Source organism: Salvia splendens, chromosome 19 (genome assembly GCF_004379255.2).
Source record: "Salvia splendens isolate huo1 chromosome 19, SspV2, whole genome shotgun sequence".
Lineage (NCBI taxonomy): Eukaryota > Viridiplantae > Streptophyta > Magnoliopsida > Lamiales > Lamiaceae > Salvia > Salvia splendens.
Genome location: NC_056050.1, coordinates 19683678 through 19701538, shown reverse-complemented (window position 1 = coordinate 19701538; position 17861 = coordinate 19683678). Strand labels below are relative to the sequence as shown.

General features: G+C 39.3%; 1 protein-coding gene across 1 annotated transcript; it reads left to right on the top strand.

The window, feature by feature from the left end:
• Nucleotides 1-413: 413 nt before the first annotated feature.
• Nucleotides 414-9584, top strand: LOC121779645 (DExH-box ATP-dependent RNA helicase DExH9-like). Its single transcript, XM_042177005.1, has 14 exons — nt 414-810; nt 1378-1578; nt 1683-1901; nt 2634-2969; nt 3533-3637; nt 3744-3854; nt 4310-4560; nt 5439-5562; nt 5643-5925; nt 5995-6149; nt 6543-6692; nt 6795-7027; nt 7810-8074; nt 8867-9584. The coding sequence occupies exons 1-14, from the start codon at nt 535-537 to the stop codon at nt 9143-9145; spliced, it is 2988 nt and encodes a 995-aa protein (XP_042032939.1). The 5' UTR covers nt 414-534; the 3' UTR covers nt 9146-9584.
• The last annotated feature ends 8277 nt before the right edge of the window (nt 9585-17861 follow it).

Below are 17861 nucleotides of genomic sequence, written 5' to 3'. Positions count from 1 at the left end.
TGATAAATGGATGATGAATGTGTGTATTTATAGATGATTTTGGGGAAAAAAAATAAAAAAAAATCAAAAAATTCAAAAAAACGGGAAAAAAACGGCCATATTTTTGGGATTTGGAAAATATTTTTTTTTTATTTTTTAGCATTATTTATAATTAAATACCGATTTTTAAAAAAAAAAATAAAAAAAGTTTAAACACAACGGCTATGCCGTTGACGAATGGGAGCGCGCCACGTGTGCGTCCGCTGGCACGGACGTGCTCGATACATCGAGCAGCGCCGTGCCAGCGGCGCGGCTGCAGCGGCGGCGGTCCTGCGCCTTGCCAACGGCGCGGACGGCGGTGGCGTCTTTCGCCACCGCTGCGGATGCTCTTATGCTCTTAGTAATAGCAACAACCAATACGTCGTCGTCGCCTATAATTCTCCAACAGCAGAGGGCAAAATTTCTCCGCCGCCAGCCCTCGGCCACCGCCACTGATAACAACTCCTCGCGTCAACACCTTCTTTCTCCTACGCGGCTTCGACCACTAGTAATTAGATGGGTTCAGTGAAGAGACGGACGTTGGAGGAGGCGACGGAGGGCTGCGACACTCCGCCGCTGAAGCAACGGAGAGAGAATGTGAATGGTGATGAGAATGGTTTGATAGATGAAGCTGTAACTTGCCTTCATGAAGTATCGTATCCAGAGGGGTACCAGCGGCCCGCTTCAAATAATCAGCAGCGTGAAGCAAAGCCTGCCAAGGAATTCCCCTTTTCTCTTGATCCTTTTCAGTTGGAAGCTATTAAGTGTCTTGACAATGGAGAATCCGTCATGGTATGTTCGCTGCTTTATGGTTAATTGTTTTTTGTTTAATGGAAGGAGGGGAGCAGCAAATATGAACTGAAGTAACTGATGGAAATCATTTTTTGTTGAACCAATTATTGTTGATTGCTTAGTTGTTTGGCCAAGCTTAGTTTAGTGAGCTTATTATAAGCTCTTACTTCCTATAGGATGTTTCATGAACGTTGTTAGAGCTTATATTGTTAAAGTGTTTGGATAATCTATCTTATAGAATTGTGAGTTAGAGAGATGAAATTGGAAAGGTGTATATTGAAAGTGATAAACTTTAGTATGATTGTTTTTATAAAATGACTGTTAGTTATAAGATTACGAAAAAATAAGTTGTGATTGTGGAACTTTTTTTGGGGGAGCAAGTTTTTGGAGCTTATTTCTACGGCTTATAACCTGTTTAGGAGCTTATTTTGTCAAACACTTCTCAAGTGTTTATAATCTTAGATTCTTAGGCAAACACCCTCTATATGTATTGTATTGAAAACGTGTGTTATTGTGTGAGAGGTCCGTTATTTTATGCTGACAGAATGTGGTTTGAAATGTTTGTAGGTCTCTGCACATACATCTGCTGGTAAGACAGTTGTGGGCTTGTATGCCATAGCCATGTCGTTGCGCAACAAGCAACGTGTGATATATACATCTCCGATTAAAGCTCTCAGCAACCAGAAATATAGAGAGTTTAAAGAAGAGTTTTCGGATGTTGGGTTGATGACAGGCGATGTCACTATCGACCCCAATGCGTCTTGCTTGGTGAGTTTGCTGATACTTACATATGTACATATGCTTAATTGTTGATGTGTTCTTTCTGGTAGTTTGCATAGATTTGATTTTGGAATGTCGTTGACTCGTTTCAGGTTATGACCACTGAGATCTGGCGAAGCATGCAATACAAAGGATCAGAAATTACTAGGGAGGTGGCCTGGATTATTTTTGATGAAGTACATTACATGAGAGACAGAGAGAGAGGTGTTGTGTGGGAAGAGAGTATTGTTATGGCCCCAAAGAACTCTCGATTTGTGTTTCTCTCTGCCACAGTGCCCAATGCAAGGGAGTTTGCTGATTGGGTTGCAAAGGTACTTGACTTCATTCACCACTTTTCGTAATCTTGAACAAATATTGTGCTTCCGAACAGGCGAACACATAATCGCGAACATGTTAATGTTTTGTTTCATCAGGTTAATGTTATTTTGTGTCAACCTGTCAAAAAAGTAAAACGATCACCTGCTAAAAACTCAATAACCCGGTACTGAATGATAACCTGCTAACCATCCAATAATGTTGATGAAGACTAGTTAGTGACACATGACATGGTTGACAAATTCCTAGCCCTACTCAAAATTGTAAGAAAACTATGAGTCCACTTATTTACTCCCTCTCCGTCGCACAAAAATAAGGACATTTGGGATGGCACGAGAATTAATGCACAATTGGTAAAGTAAGAGAGAGATAGAAAGAAAAAGTAACTATAGTATTGTTAGTGGAAAATGGGGCCCACCTTATTAGAGAGAAAGAAGTTTCCAAAATAGAAGAGGATATTTTTATTGGACATCCCAAAATGGAAAATGTCCTTATTTTTATAGGACGGAGGGAGTATTAAAATTGCATAAGGATGGGGGTTCCTTTGAGATTCCTGCATATGTATGATAGAGATAGAAAGACTTTTTCAAGTCATTGATTTCGAGTAAAGAAATGATTTCCATTTTTTTTTGGGTGGGGGGTCCACATTTTTAAAAGATTTTAACTCTCTTGAATCTCAATATTTTCTCTCTTGCATTGGTGTGCTAATATCCGCATTTATAATCCAGGTGCATCAACAACCATGTCATATTGTTTACACAGATTATAGGCCAACACCCCTTCAGCATTACATCTTTCCTTGTGGAGGTGATGGTCTCTACTTAGTGGTTGATGAAAAGGATAAGTTTCGTGAGGACAGCTTTCAGAAAGCTCTTAATGCTCTGAATCCGGCCAATGAAGACAGAAGGAAAGAGAATGGGAAAGGGCCGAAAGGTTTAGTTGCGGGTAAAGCTGGTGAAGATAGTGATATATTTAAGATGATCAAAATGATCATTTTGCGCCAGTATGATCCTGTCATATGTTTCAGTTTTAGCAAAAGAGAATGTGAATTTCTTGCTATGCAGGTACCATTCTTTCTTTACATTCTTTTGAGGCCGAATAAGATAGATGAGTAATACCTTTTAAGAGCGACCAATCACCTTTATAATTTCATGAACAGTATATTTGTCTTAAATGTGCAATTGTAAGGTCAGTTCATATTATTAGAAATAGCTGAACCCTAACCACTCCTGATCTAGATTCAGCCTAAAAGTTGGTGTCCTTGCAGTTTAGAGTGCGAAGTTTATTGTAAGACTGCCAACTCTTTTATCTCATCATTAGAAATATCATGCTAGATTTTTAATTCCATTTTAATTATCTCTTGCTTGTAGACCAGTGCTATAAAGATATTCATAGTTATTATTTGCTCTGTTCTAGTTAGTAGATACGCCCTCTGTCCCATTTGAAGAGACATTTTCCTTTTTTTGATGTCCCATTCAAAGTGACACATTTTTATAAATAAAAACATCTCTCTACTGTATTCTCCCTCCACATAATACGCCAAAAACACTGCATCAAATCCCTTGCCGGAGAAGAAATGCTTCACATTATTTGGGATGGAGGGAGTAACATATTCCCTTTTCAACAGATGGCAAAAATGGACCTAAGTGACGAGGATGAGAAAGTAAACATTGAAACTATTTTCTGGAGTGCTATGGATATGCTGTCGGATGATGATAAGAAGTTGCCACAGGTTATAATATTTCATATCACATCCGATATAATATGTATTAGCCATTATTATGAACATACTTCTTACTGTGTTCTTGTTCATGTCTTTGTATGTTGAACAATCATAGGTTTCAAATATGCTGCCCTTGTTGAAACGAGGCATAGGTGTACATCACTCTGGTTTACTGCCCATACTGAAGGAAGTCATTGAGATCTTGTTCCAAGAAGGATTTATCAAGGTCAGTTACTTGGTAGGAGGTGTTGATGATACCTCATATCACTCATTTTGTCTTACTTCACTTCTTTGCTCAGAAATAGTGTTGGAGCCTGCCCTTAATATTGGCTCAAGTTTGTGTTTTGTTGGGTCAGGAAATTTAAAAGTCAAGCTTATCTCAATAAGTTTTTTAATGTACAATTCTATTGTGGTACAGTGACCTACCTTCTATATGTTGCATACTTCCTGTAACCTATATAGTTTTCTCTGGTTTGACACAAAAAAATCTATATGGCCATATGTATATGTTATAAAGGGCACATTTTCGAGTTATGGCTGAGAGATGTTGATTACCTAAATCGCTTTGGAATTTTCTCTTCCACTTATTGTATGCAATGAAACAATAATTTAACTGGCACTACGTGTTGTTTTTCTCTAATGCATTACTTCTGATTAAGCTTTTTTACCTTTTGTCTTCAGTGCTTGTTTGCTACAGAGACCTTCAGCATTGGGCTAAACATGCCTGCAAAAACTGTTGTCTTCACTAATGTTCGGAAATTTGATGGAGATAAGTTTAGGTGGATATCTAGTGGGGAGTATATACAAATGAGTGGCCGAGCTGGTCGCCGAGGAATTGATGATCGGGGTATTTGCATCCTTATGGTTGATGAGAAGCTAGAGCCTTCAACAGTGAAATTTATGTTGAAAGGAAGTGCAGATTCTTTGAACAGGTGCTTTATCTGTTATTCAGTGATATGGTTATATGGTATAATTATGAGTTAAAACTTAAAAGCAACTATATAGTTGTAGTATTGCACAAAGTAGGCTTCATTTTGAACCAGCTTCTGAAGCTGTCGTTTGCTGCATATTAAAATGAATGTCTCAAGAAACTGTTATAATTAACATGTCCTGAGTTCTCCTGATCATGCTAATAGTCTATAATTGTTCTGTTATAAATTCTTCTAGTCAGGGATATTCCAGTTCAAACACATTAGCTGCATACATTAAGGTGCATAATCACACATTAATAAGTACTCCCTCCGTCCCACTCTAAGTGGAGCATTTAATTCGGCACGGTTTTATGTAGTGTTGTTTTGTGAGTAAAATAGAGAGAATAAAGTAAGAGAGAGGGAAAAGTAGAGGGAGTTATGTTTCTATACTTAGAAATGTGTCATTTAGAGTGGGACATCCTAGAAGGGAAAATGTGTCACTTAGAGTGGGACGGAGGGAGGATTAAGCTTTTTTCTTAATACAGATTTAGACACTGCTGTAAATTAATAGCTACGACAAATTTGCTCTTTGTATATATGTATAAATTTCTCTCATTTTTACATTGTAGTTAATAGTTAATTAGTTATTGCTCAGACAATAGTCTGATTGATTTTAAATTGAGAATGGTTTTATACCGTGTGCTTGCTTTTAGCTATTGTTAATGATGAATATATATACTTGTATTCACTTGCTCTGATAATTCTTGATCTGGAATTCTGGATACTGACTTTAACATTAGTCATTGGAAATACTCTAGATTGCTTTTGCAATCACAATTAGTTGCTTGGAGATAGATCTAATTGCTTATATATGATGGTTGGCTTCTTTTAATATGCAGTGCGTTCCACTTAAGCTACAATATGCTTTTAAATCAAATACGAGCTGCAGATGCGGATCCTGAGAATTTGCTTCGTAATTCTTTCTATCAGTTTCAGGCAGATCGTGCCATTCCCGATCTTGAGGTCAGTTGGTATATATGCTCTTTTTAAATTTAGTTTCATACATGCAATCAGATTCTAAGCATATAACTCTCCCCCTGCAGAAACAAGCAAAGATCCTTGAAGCCGAGAGGGATTCTATTATAATAGAAGAAGAAGAGAGCGTGGAAAACTACTATTCGCTTCTAAAACAATACAAAACACTGAAAAAGGAAATCCGTGATATAGTCTTTTCTCCAAAAAATTGTTTGCCTTTTCTGCAACCCGGAAGACTTGTTTCTATACAATGCACAAAGAGCGCTGAGGACTCCCCGTCATTCTCTATGCAGGATGAGGTCACATGGGGAGTAATAATAAATTTTGAGAGGGTTAAAGTAGCCTCTGAAGGTGAGATGGGTTAAGTTATTTTTGGTCTTTATGTGTGTATTCACTCACTAGCCTTACTCTTTTGACCAGATGATGCAAACAAGAAGCCCGAAGATGCAAGCTATTCAGTGGATATTCTCACGAGGTGCAGAGTGCATAAGGATGAAATTGCTAAAAAAACAATTAGAATCATTCCCTTAAAGGAATCTGGAGAGCCTGCTGTCATATCAATCCCTATTTCTCAGGTAAAATATTTTATATCCCATAACTTTTAGATATCTTGCGGTGGAATTAGTTTTTCACGTTCTATGATGTGATTTATTTTGGTATTTACTTTTTACCTGATGCTGCTGAACTTAACAGAGGGTGGTGTTACAGTGGATCTGAGGAAAGATTTATGAAGAATTATAAATTGGTCAATGACCTTAATTTTAGTTTTGGAAGCCTTTTGAATTCAGCTAAATTGTTCTTTCCTTGCTAGAAAATTATATATATTTTCCAGAGCACTCCAATATGCAGATCAACTTTGAGTGATTTGTAGTTTATGTTCTTCAGTTTTATTATACTATTATTGTTGATTTTGCATGTAATTTGTACTTTTCCCTGTGATGACATTTCCTATGATGTCTTTTCATCAGATTGATAGCTTAAGTAGTGTCCGGCTAATAATACCAAAGGATCTTCTTCCATTAGAAGCTCGAGAAAATACTTTGAAGAAAGTATCCGAAGTTCTGGTAAGATTTGCAAAAGAAGGTGTACCTATTCTAGATCCTGAAGATGACATGAAGGCAAGTTAGAAATTCAGTTTTCCATTATGATTCTGATACTCAAATATGTTAGAAGTTTTTAATTTAAATTAATCTGGCTGATTAATGGTCTAAAAACTCCAGGTTCAAAGCAGCTCTTACAGGAAGGCGACACGGAGGACAGAAGCACTGGAGAATCTTTTTGAGAAGCATGAAGTTGCTAAATCCCCTCTGATTGAGCAGAAGCTCAAAGTTTTGCACACAAAGAAGGAACTTACAGCAAAAATTAGATCTCTGAAGAAAGCAATGAAATCTTCGTCAGTGTTGGCATTCAAAGATGAATTAAAAGCCAGGAAAAGAACTCTTAGGAGACTCGGGTAAATATGACTTAACATCTATGTCTCTTTCAAACAAAAAATCTGCTATTTTCACCTTTATTGAAGGATACGCTGCCGGAGCGTGGATATGTATCTAACGGTAACGATTGTCCTTTCCAGCTATATATTGTTTGACTTTATTATAGTTCTGTGCTAGCTAAAATAGTTCAGTCTTTTTCTTTTTTCTCAAAATATTTGCCTTATGATTTTACACCTCAACCAAAATTTAAATACTTATATAGTACTACTTATTTTGGAATATAGAATGTCTTGATAAACATATCCTAAAAATATTGCCATTCTTCTCTATCTGCCTCTGTTAAATTGGTTCTCTAGAAATTGGCTTCAAATTCTATTATGTGTAATCATTATAAGAACATGACAGCTTGGGAGTTTGTTTTCAAATTTCTTCTATTCTTATTACTTATGTACTAATGAAACTCAGCAATAATCTATAACACTGAATTACCGTATTAAATGGGGGAAGGACAATACATTTGAGCTTTAAGAGAATTTCAAGAAAATGCAATTGTTACCCCATGAAATAGTTTTGTTAACACACCTATTGCATATTGCTTTTCTCTATGCTGTTCAATGTCATTTTATGGCAAAAAAGTTGGAGCCACGCGTTGCACTTATTTATATCATGCTCCTTGTGCATAATGTGAATTCTCTAAGGTGAGAATAGCTGATTTTTTTCTAATTCATAGATTCTTCATCTACTGCTATTGCTATACTTGATGTTTGTCAGTCTTAATTCTGAAGCCTTTTGAAATATACAGGTATATTACAAGTGATGATGTTGTTGAACTAAAGGGGAAAGTTGCTTGTGAAATCAGCAGTGCGGAAGAGTTGACATTGACAGAACTCATGTTCAATGGTGTTCTGAAGGATATAAGGGTGGAGGAGATGATAGCTCTTCTGTCATGTTTTGTTTGGCAAGAAAAACTGCAGGAAGCTCAAAAGCCGCGGGATGAGCTTGAGTTGCTATTTATGCAACTACAGGAGACAGCACGTAAGGTGGCTAAGGTTCAGCTTGAGTGCAAGGTACCTGTTAACTTTATCCGTAGTTCTCCTGGAGATTGATTCTAGTATTAGTTTCTGTAGTTGCTTTTAGTGTTAACTCTTTATTTCATAGATTGTCTAAAGTTGTTCTTAGAAAGGACGGAGACTATAATTTGTTAATATTAGTCCGTGTGTCCACAAGGTATAAAATTTTGATAGGAGTAGGATTATCTAACAAGGGGGAAAAAGAGGGCAGCGACTCAATTGTGGTCTAGTTGGTGGCTTGGAATCAAACTCCATATGCATAAACTGATAGCCTCCCTAATCAGTGGACTGGGATTCTCTGCTTGGTTCACAAGGTTTAATGGTTTCAGCACGATGTGGATGACCATTGCTCAAGTAATTGTTGGGCTTTGTTTTATTTTACTAGAGTAATTTATGGGCTGTTATCTACTTTTTGCTGAAGGTATTTGCTCCTGTTTTTAAGAGAGTAAAATACCTAGTTTAATCTCTGGATGCCAGGTCAATTTTTTTGTAACAACAGCTTTACATTTTGAGGTCTCCAACATAAAATACTAGTAGCTGATTTCACGAATGAAATGGTGGAAACAGAATTTTAATTTCATGCTGATATGCACCTTTTCTCGAATCCTCCCTACAATGCATATTTTGTTATTTTCTGTACAGCTTTGGTGCTCTGTAATTGGGTCACCCTATCTATGCAACCTAAGCTATTATTATCTTTTTTTTCATTTGAAATGGTGGTTTCTGTGACTTTAAATTTAACTAAGAGTACCCTTCACCTGTGTCATCTCAAATTTGTATTTACTCCAGGTACAGATTGATATTGAGAATTTCGTGAGCTCTTTCAGACCAGATATCATGGAGGCTGTCTATGCTTGGGCTAGAGGATCTAAATTCTACGAAATTATGGAGATGACACCTGTTTTTGAGGGCAGCTTAATCCGAGCAATCAGGAGGCTGGAAGAACTCCTTCAGCAGCTCATACTAGCTGCAAAATCAATTGGTGAGACAGATCTTGAAGTTAAATTTGAGGATGCTGTCACCAAGATCAAGAGAGATATCGTCTTTGCTGCCTCCTTGTACTTATAGACTATAGACGACTTGGAGCAATTTTTATGCCATGATTCAGCGTGAGAGCGATGGCTCCAGTGTAGTAAACGTCATGTGGGGAAGAGAACACCTCGGATCTGGAATGTACGCCAACTTGAGGAGAATCTTCATTGTTGGCATTGAGGACAAGCCGGCGTAAGTTCCCCATATTCCAGAGGGAAGGTGCTATGTTGGAGTATGCAGAAGGAAGAGACATTAGCTTAAATGCTTGCTGCAAAGTTGGGAAGAAAGCTGTTGCTATAGAAGTTACCTGAATCTTGTTATACTTGTCCTGTTTCACTATAGGTTGGTTTAAAAGTAGCTACTTCCTGTTCCATAGATTATAAGTAGTTTTGTTATTTTTTTGTTTTCATGTTTCTCCACATCTTCTGTTGCTGTAAAATGCTGTTAGAAAAGGAATCATTAGAGTTTGATGCTAGATTTTCCCATTGTGCTAGGTATGGCATTATACAAACTGGTTCAATTTATGAAGTAAGCAAAAGATAAAATTAGATCCAACAACAAATATTGAATCTAAACAAAAAAAAAGAAGATTAAGCAATGGATAATGAAGAAAGAGGGATAAATGTCATTGATGGAATAAGCTAAGGCACTTACACCATGCTAACATGCACTCATAGCTAAACCTTCAAGGAATCCACAATCTCAAAGTATACCTCAAGTATACCTCTACTTGATCCATGCTTCACTAAGAATTGATGAATTCAAGCAACCTATAACTAGGAATTGGATAGGAAACCCTCTTCAAGAGAACAAATCTCAAGCAAGTATACCTCTACTTGATCCATACTTCACTAAGAATTGATGGATTCAAGCAATCTATAACTAGGAATTGGATAGGAAACCCTCTTCAAGAGAACAAATCTCAAGCATACACTACTAGAAAATTCACATATTGTGACACGTATAAATGCAACTAGAAAACTATTATCTTGACACTTTAGGTGTAATGGCACTTATTGCACATGTGAGGAAAAAAAGTGTGATAACAAGCAAAATGTGAAGATAAATCCTTCTTTATTACACTCCAAAGGTGCCATGAAACATAATGTGTAATGTCACTTGAAAATGCCACAATATAATTTCTTAAACTACACTAACTTTTGGACGAAAGTTTACAAAATACCCCCATAAATTTTTATTATTACAATTTACCCTACATTTTATTTTATTTATATTTTTCACCTACATTTTTGTAGAATTTATATTATTGTAATAGCCGAGACTTAGATTCTCGAGAATCATAAAATAAAATACTAGAATTTTATTAAAGAATGAATAAGTATTTTTATTTCTTAAAAAAGAGTATAAATACAATTTCCAGAATTTCACACTAATAAATTACAATCTTCGACGATGATAATACATGAAACGAGATCTGACAACTAGTTAATAATACATGTGTTGAAACAAAGAAAAGAGAAAAGAACAAAGGAGAGTTCAAAGTGAACTACTACAACCGAGAGTTCCTAGAGAACTTCCTCGGCCCTCAGCGCGAGCCGTCTCGGCCCAGATCAAGAGGGGTCCGACGGGCCGGGAGATTAGGGGATGAACCGCGTGGAGCCAGCCTCTCGGTCCTACTCAGGATGCAAACCAATTAGATGAAAATGTGCATAAGAGGAAGGGAGTTGGCAGCTCTCGCCAGAGGGGGAAAGGGTAGACAATACCTTTTGAAAAATGGAGAAATTGCTTGAGCTAAAGAAGCAAATTCCAGCCAGCCTTTCACTCCATCAATGAGCAGCCCGTACCACCTCCATTCAGACCTGCTATTGTCCAGAAATCAGCCACCCAATACCTGCTCTTGAGCGCACCTGCAACAAGGGACGAAAATTCATAAATGAGATTGGTACTAGATCCCACAATAAGCCAAAAACAGTTACAGGGTGTAGGACATAGCTAGGGCTCAGCAACTCTAGTAAAACCACGAGTACACCACCATAAGCCCCAAAATCAGTTGGGAAAGAAACCAAAGAAACTCAGAGTACATACTCTGCAGAGCTGCAGAGTAACGCAGCCAGCTGCACAGCCTGTTGAGTCTTTTTTCCAGCCAACACTCAGTTTTGCAGCTTTCAGTTACAAGAAATGTGTATATATACACATGCTGAACCTCTCGGTTCCACCCCACACACCACACAAATACGTTCAGCAAGACAAAGGTTGGGGATTGCGAAGGATCGAGCAGGAGTAAGGAGCAGCCTCACTCATCAGTCACAAGAGGTAAATCCTCAAAATCACACTAGCATCATATAGCATAAGGCACTAGATAGCTAAGAGCCGAGGCTAACAGTAGAACATCACAGATAACAACATCACTAAGCATGCTGCCTCTAATTTCAAATGGAACATTAGGCAAATTCAGACCTTTCCCCAAGACAATGTAGCTAATGTGCCTTATACCCAAATGTGTGAATGAACGAAACTTAAGCTTCAAGTCACATATACAATCAGAGCATAACATCACAACATCACCAAATTTAACTACTCAGCAAAACAATCGAGCAAGACTCACTTAAATCCTCCAAAAATTTACCTCCATGTGCTTGAATAAATAAGACGAGAGGGAAAGGATAGAGACTTAGCTTCTGCCCGACGAAGGCGACGGCAAGCCAGGACCAAGGCGGGCTGGGGCAGTACCGAGTCTAGCCGAAGGGGAATAACACGGGTAGACTTCGACCAGGCGCCGTAAGCTATCCCCGAAGCGGCTGATGCACCGGCAGTAGAGGAAGAGGCGGCGAGGTCACGACCTCCGAAGTGACGCCTCAGCCCCATCCGTGACTCCGCCGCGAAAGGAAGAGGAGCGCCGCTGCCTCAACAAGTTAGGCCCCTGCCTTCCTGTGTTGAAGCGGAGAGGGCAAGAGATCGATGGGCGGTTGGCGTTGATTCGCCGGAGACGACGGCTCGGGATTGGAGAAGCCTCCAATCTAGGGTTTGTGGTGAATTGTAGAAGTAAGGGGTGATTTGGGGGAGGGGATGGAAGGGAGGAGTTCCATGTTTTTTTTAATTTGGGCCCATTCTTTCAATTGGGAGAAAAGGACTCAAGTGCAAATTGAGAATCATAAAAAGAATGGATACGGGATATTATTAGTCAATATATCAATTTTCATTTTCTATTTAAATTTATATCTTAATTTAGGCTTAATATTTAGCATTATAATCATAAGACACATAATGGAAATGTCATTAAGTAAATCCTCTTTTGACATTTATTTAAAATGCAGCAATAATGAATATTATAAATGTCATAAAATGTTGGTGTGATGATTGGATATATATATTGACATCTTTTATGAAGTGTCATATTGTAAGTGTGAGAATAGCTCATTTTTTTAGTAGTGATATAATTTCATCAAAAACTAAAGAATAAAATGAGAAAAAGTGTTGTTTATAGTTTAGGCCCAAAATTCAAGGAAATGGCCCACAAAATCTAAGTCCGCATGATTCGCCCGGTCAGGCGACTGTAAGGAGAAAAACGCCCGGCCGAGCGTTCTTTCTGGAACTCGGCAGAACGCCCGGTTGGGCGATTTTTAAGGAGCAAAACGCCCGACTGGATGTTCATTCTGGATTCCTAGCGTTGTTTCATAAATTGGCCATAACTCTCTCCACCGGACTCCGATTGAGGCGTGCAAGGTATCCACGTGAAGCCCTTTCGAAGATGACATTGATAGGCTGATCACTGGTTGAATCCAGCTTTATGTAAAATCCTCGATGCACGGCTTCCATGATCATATCATCCCCCCCTTTTTGGATGCATGTGTTGTTGAATACTATCTTCGTCCCTAAAAAATATTTGAAATGGCACAAATTTTAATGCACAATTAGTAAAATAAGAAAGAGATAGTGACTGGAGTTTTGCAGAAAGAGTTATTTTGTAAGAAGAACAGCAAACCTCGACAGCGCTTGAACAGAAAGAGTTATTTTGCAGAAAGAGTTATTTCATGGTGCTTCAAGAAGCCATTGGTGGTACAGCGCTTGAACACAAAGGTCGAGTACAAGAGCTTTGCTCACGCAGCTTCAAAGATGAACTGGATGAGTGAACTTCCAAAGCAGTTCCAGTTATATATGGATGGACAATCTAAGCACGATTGTCTTAGCTTCCATCCTTGTGCTCCATGCAAGGACGGAACACGTTAAGCTGAACATTCATTTTGTGTGCGATAAGGGTTTTTTCTATTTCTGTTCTAGAATAGAGTTATCATTCCTCGTTTGTACTGGACTTTTTTTTTGTTCCGGATTTGGGAGAGACGCATGACCCTCATGCGTCTCCTTTTAATGAGACGCATGACAATTATGCGTCTTTCATAAAGACGCATGAAGGTCATGCGTCTCTCTTTTTTTCCGTTTTATTTTAACGACGCATGAGGGTCATGCGTCTTAGGGAGAGACGCATCTCCCTCATGCGTCTTTTATATTTTTTAAATTTCACGAACGACTCATGAGCGTCATGCGTCTTAGAAAGAGACGCATGAGGCTCATGCGTCTCTAATTTCGAATTAAAGCAGCAGCGAAGGCAGTAGCCTCCTCATTCACGCAAACAGAAAGAGAGACGACGAACTTGGCGATTTTTCCTTTGTGATTCGGCGAAGAAGACGATTTCCACTCGTGTTCCGGTAATATTCGTTCAATCCTTCAACCTTCCTTCCTTAATTGTTGTTAATTTACATAGTTTGTTTAGATTTCCCCTAATGTTTGTAAATTAGGGTTTATAACAAATAGCTCCATTTTGGTCAATTTTTTTGTTGTTTAGTTAATTGTAATGGATTTTAGTGGGTAAATTCATTGTATTGTATATTATTGGTATGTTTGAGATGATTGGTGTTGTGATTTTGGTTGTAATTTGGTTAAAATAAGTGAAGACTAACCGGAACAAAAAAATAAGATTAGGTGTGTAAAAGTGAATTATCAGGCCTTCTAAAAACTGTTCTACAACCTAACACATTGCACTTGCAACCCTCTATCACTTGTTGTTCTCTTGTTATATTATGTTATTTGTACATGCCATTGTGAGTTTGTAATTGTTGTTTTGTGAATATGTACTTAGATTAGATGGAGACTTCAAGGTTCTAGCGGACATTTATTGTATGGACCAGAAGACCCGTCGGTCTTAAATATGCAAAAAAATCACATTTCAAATAAACTCATGAAAGAGGGAACAACCCAAGTATTTAAAGTCCGAAGGACTGAAAGTAAGACTTGGGACGTCGAAATTCACGAGAATGTTAGATATTGGCTTGACGTCTTTGGTTTCAAAGGCGTGATCGATTGTGTGAAGCCCATGAAGGTGGACAATGAGCTGATCACGGCGTTGATTGAGCGTTGGAGGCCGGAGACGCACACTTTCCATCTACCGATCGGTGAGGCGACGATCACCTTGGAAGATGTGCAAGCCATTTGGGGCTTGAGGGCGGAGGGTCGCGTCTTCACAGGGCGTGACTATCATGACAACTCTCCTGATTGGACCAACAAGTGCCGCGATCTGTTGGGATGGATACCAGATACTTCCACAGAGACAAAGCAAGGCGGTTTGCTGATGACCGCGCTGATCAACCAGACAAGGATGCCTCTGGGTGATGACCTACCTACGTACGTATACATCCAAAGGGCACGTATCCACGCCCTAATTTTATTAGGAGGTCTCATTCTACCGGACACCACGGGGTGTAAGGTGCCATTTATGTGGTTGAATGGGCTTGGGGATCCGGAAGAGGTGAAGACTATTAGTTGGGGAAGTGCGGCATTGGCCTACCTTTATCATTATCTGTACGAGGCTTCCATGGATAAGAGAAAAGAGTTAGGCGGGCCTATGATCCTTCTGCAGCTATGGGCGTGGGAAAGAATGCCCACATTGAGGCCTGTGTTCATAGGACCAGTTGTGCACGAGCTATATACACCATGTGGCTCCAGGTATATATCTAAATATTTATTTATTAATGCATAGTGGGTTATTTTCTTACATAAATTTTATGTATAGGTGGTAAGAAATGCTCCTAGACACTCGGTTGAGCATTACCGTGACCAAATATCTCTGATTAGACCTGGCCAGGTGAATATTATTTCGGTTTAGACTTCATTTATGAACTTATTATGAAATTAATTTGGAATTTGCATTGCTGTTTTGTAGTTTATCTGGACGCCATACGCACGAGCCCTACTGCCTGACTACTGCAATGATGTGACTGGATGCTCTCTGTGCGAGACCTACTTGGTATGTTGGGCCTATGTCGAGGCCCATGAGCCTGGACGAGTGCGCCGACAGTTCAATCGGTATCAGGATATACCGCAGAATGTAGACAGGATGCTAAGGAACGCCGATCATTTAGGCAAAAATGATCGGCGTGGTAAGAAGGGCAACAACTGGGCAAACACGCATCAGTTCTTCATTGGGGAGTGGGACATGAGGTACGAAAGGTTCCAAGCTGCCGAATACACTGCACCGATGTCCTTGAATATTCCCATGAGCCCGGGTTATATGGCGTGGTATAACAGGATTACCGTGACGTACATGACTCAGCCTGGGGCACGGGCCACTGCTGGGATGAACGAGTCGGCTGCTTCGATGAGACTATTTGTAAGTTTGTTATATTAAACTATATGCTTTCATGTGATATAGATTGTTTCTTATTGATATTTGTATCATATTTTTGTCTAGGTTGAGGGTTTTCAGCGGGTTTTCCATTTAACTACGGAAGACGAAATGGACCCACGAGTGCGCCAGATTCGAGAAATTGTTAGGACTGTCCTCGAATCTACGAACAACGGTGATGTCATGGAGTACCCCACTTCTCAACATCAGGATGTGGTCATGCCGTATCAAGAAGAAGTAGTTCCACGACGTCGTGGAACACCTGGTGTTCGGACTGGGGGACATGGCTACACAAAGCAGTTTAGGATGTCCCAGCCGCATCCCGATTATGTAGCACCAGAGCCGCAATATCAAGAGCATGACCCACCCCAGTGGTATTCACACCCGGCGCATGAGTCTCAGTCACAGTAGGACCGTCCACTGTATTCTCCAAGCCAGCCTGAGCCCGATTGGAATCGTCGCCCATATTCACAAAGCCATGACGTGCCGCAATGGAGTGGTGCCCGATCGTCGGTCGATTCATTCTTCCAGAATTATCAGATCATGCCTCCTGTACAAGCTGAAGAAGAGGACGATGATGAAGGAGAAGAAGATGATGACAACATTGTCGAGGCACATGAGGAAGAAGACGTTGTTCAGAGCATCCATGTCCAACCTCGACCAGCTGCGGAGGGTTCATCACGCGGCGGGGTTGGAAAGCTCGTGAGCAAAGTGTACAAGAGACTATCTACGAGGAAGAACAAGGGGATTGAACCGTCTAAATACACTCCGTCGTCGTATAAGTAGCAATTTTTCAGGTACTTTGTTTATTTAAGTTATCATAGCTCTGAATCTTCAATTGGTTAATAATTTCATTAGTTTCTCCATTCCAGGAAGTCAGGCTGTGAAGACTGAGGGTAGAATTGTCCTCCAGGAAGAATGAGGGTAGAATTGCTCAAATTTTGTAGGAAAGCACTATTTGATGGAACTGATTGTGTGATTGTTGCATATGATATGATATTTGGATATGTATGTTATGGTTTGGTGCTCAAATTCATGTTATTTATTTTAATGTTGGTGTATTATTATAATATACGGTAGGATATTTGCCCCAACATTTTTAAGGTTATTGAAAAATCTTAATTGAAGATTAGTAGATTACATACACAAATGAAAGCTTAAAAAAATAAAGAAAAGATATACTATTAATGAATAACTAAATAGAGTATTAATTATATTTTGTAAATATAATTAAAGTTCAAATTGAAAATTCAAAACAATTTTTCGATTGAACATTCACCGAAAACGCCCGACCGGGCGAAATTAGAAGATGGAATCGCCCGACCGGGCGAAATTAGAAGATGGAATCGCCCGACCGGGCGAACTCTCTGGACTTTGCCTGCCTGCAAGTTAGAGACGCATGAGCATTATGCGTCACTACCTAAGACGCATGACCCTCATGCGTCTTAGGTAGTGACGCATAATGCTCATGCGTCTCTAACTTGCAGGCAGGCAGAGTCCAGAGAGATCGCCCGGTCGGGCGATTCCATCTTCTAATTTCGCCCGGTCGGACGTTTTCGGTGAATTTTCAATCGAAAAATTGTTTTGAATTTTCAATTTGAACTTTAATTATATTTACATACTACTATTATTCAGTGGAGTTGAGAGAAATACTTTCCATTTTCCAATAGTCCGAAACACAACCTTTCATTGAAACTAAACAAAAGAAATTAACTAAAGTGCTAGTGACAGATAGAACACACTACATTTCATCATAACACATTTCTTCTCCTGCTAATTCCTCTTCGTCTCCAGCTCCTAAAAAAAAAACATACAAAGTTATCTTCTTACTCCATTCATACGATTGAGAAGGAAAAATACCTGCACTGCAGATGTCAACAATTTCGTCGGGGAGGATCCTACATAACACGACCGACTGTGCAATTTCTACGGTCATGCCCCTCTACGCCGCAATTTCTGCACTTGCGGGGAGCTCTCGGTTCATCTTCCTCGCGGACATCCATTTGATTAGGAATCCTCCTAGTTCTGCCTCGTCCGCGCTTTCGAGGAAGCAACTGCTCAGGTGTGATACGCAATTTCCATCCAGGATTTGCCCAATAGTCTTCGTGTCTTGGC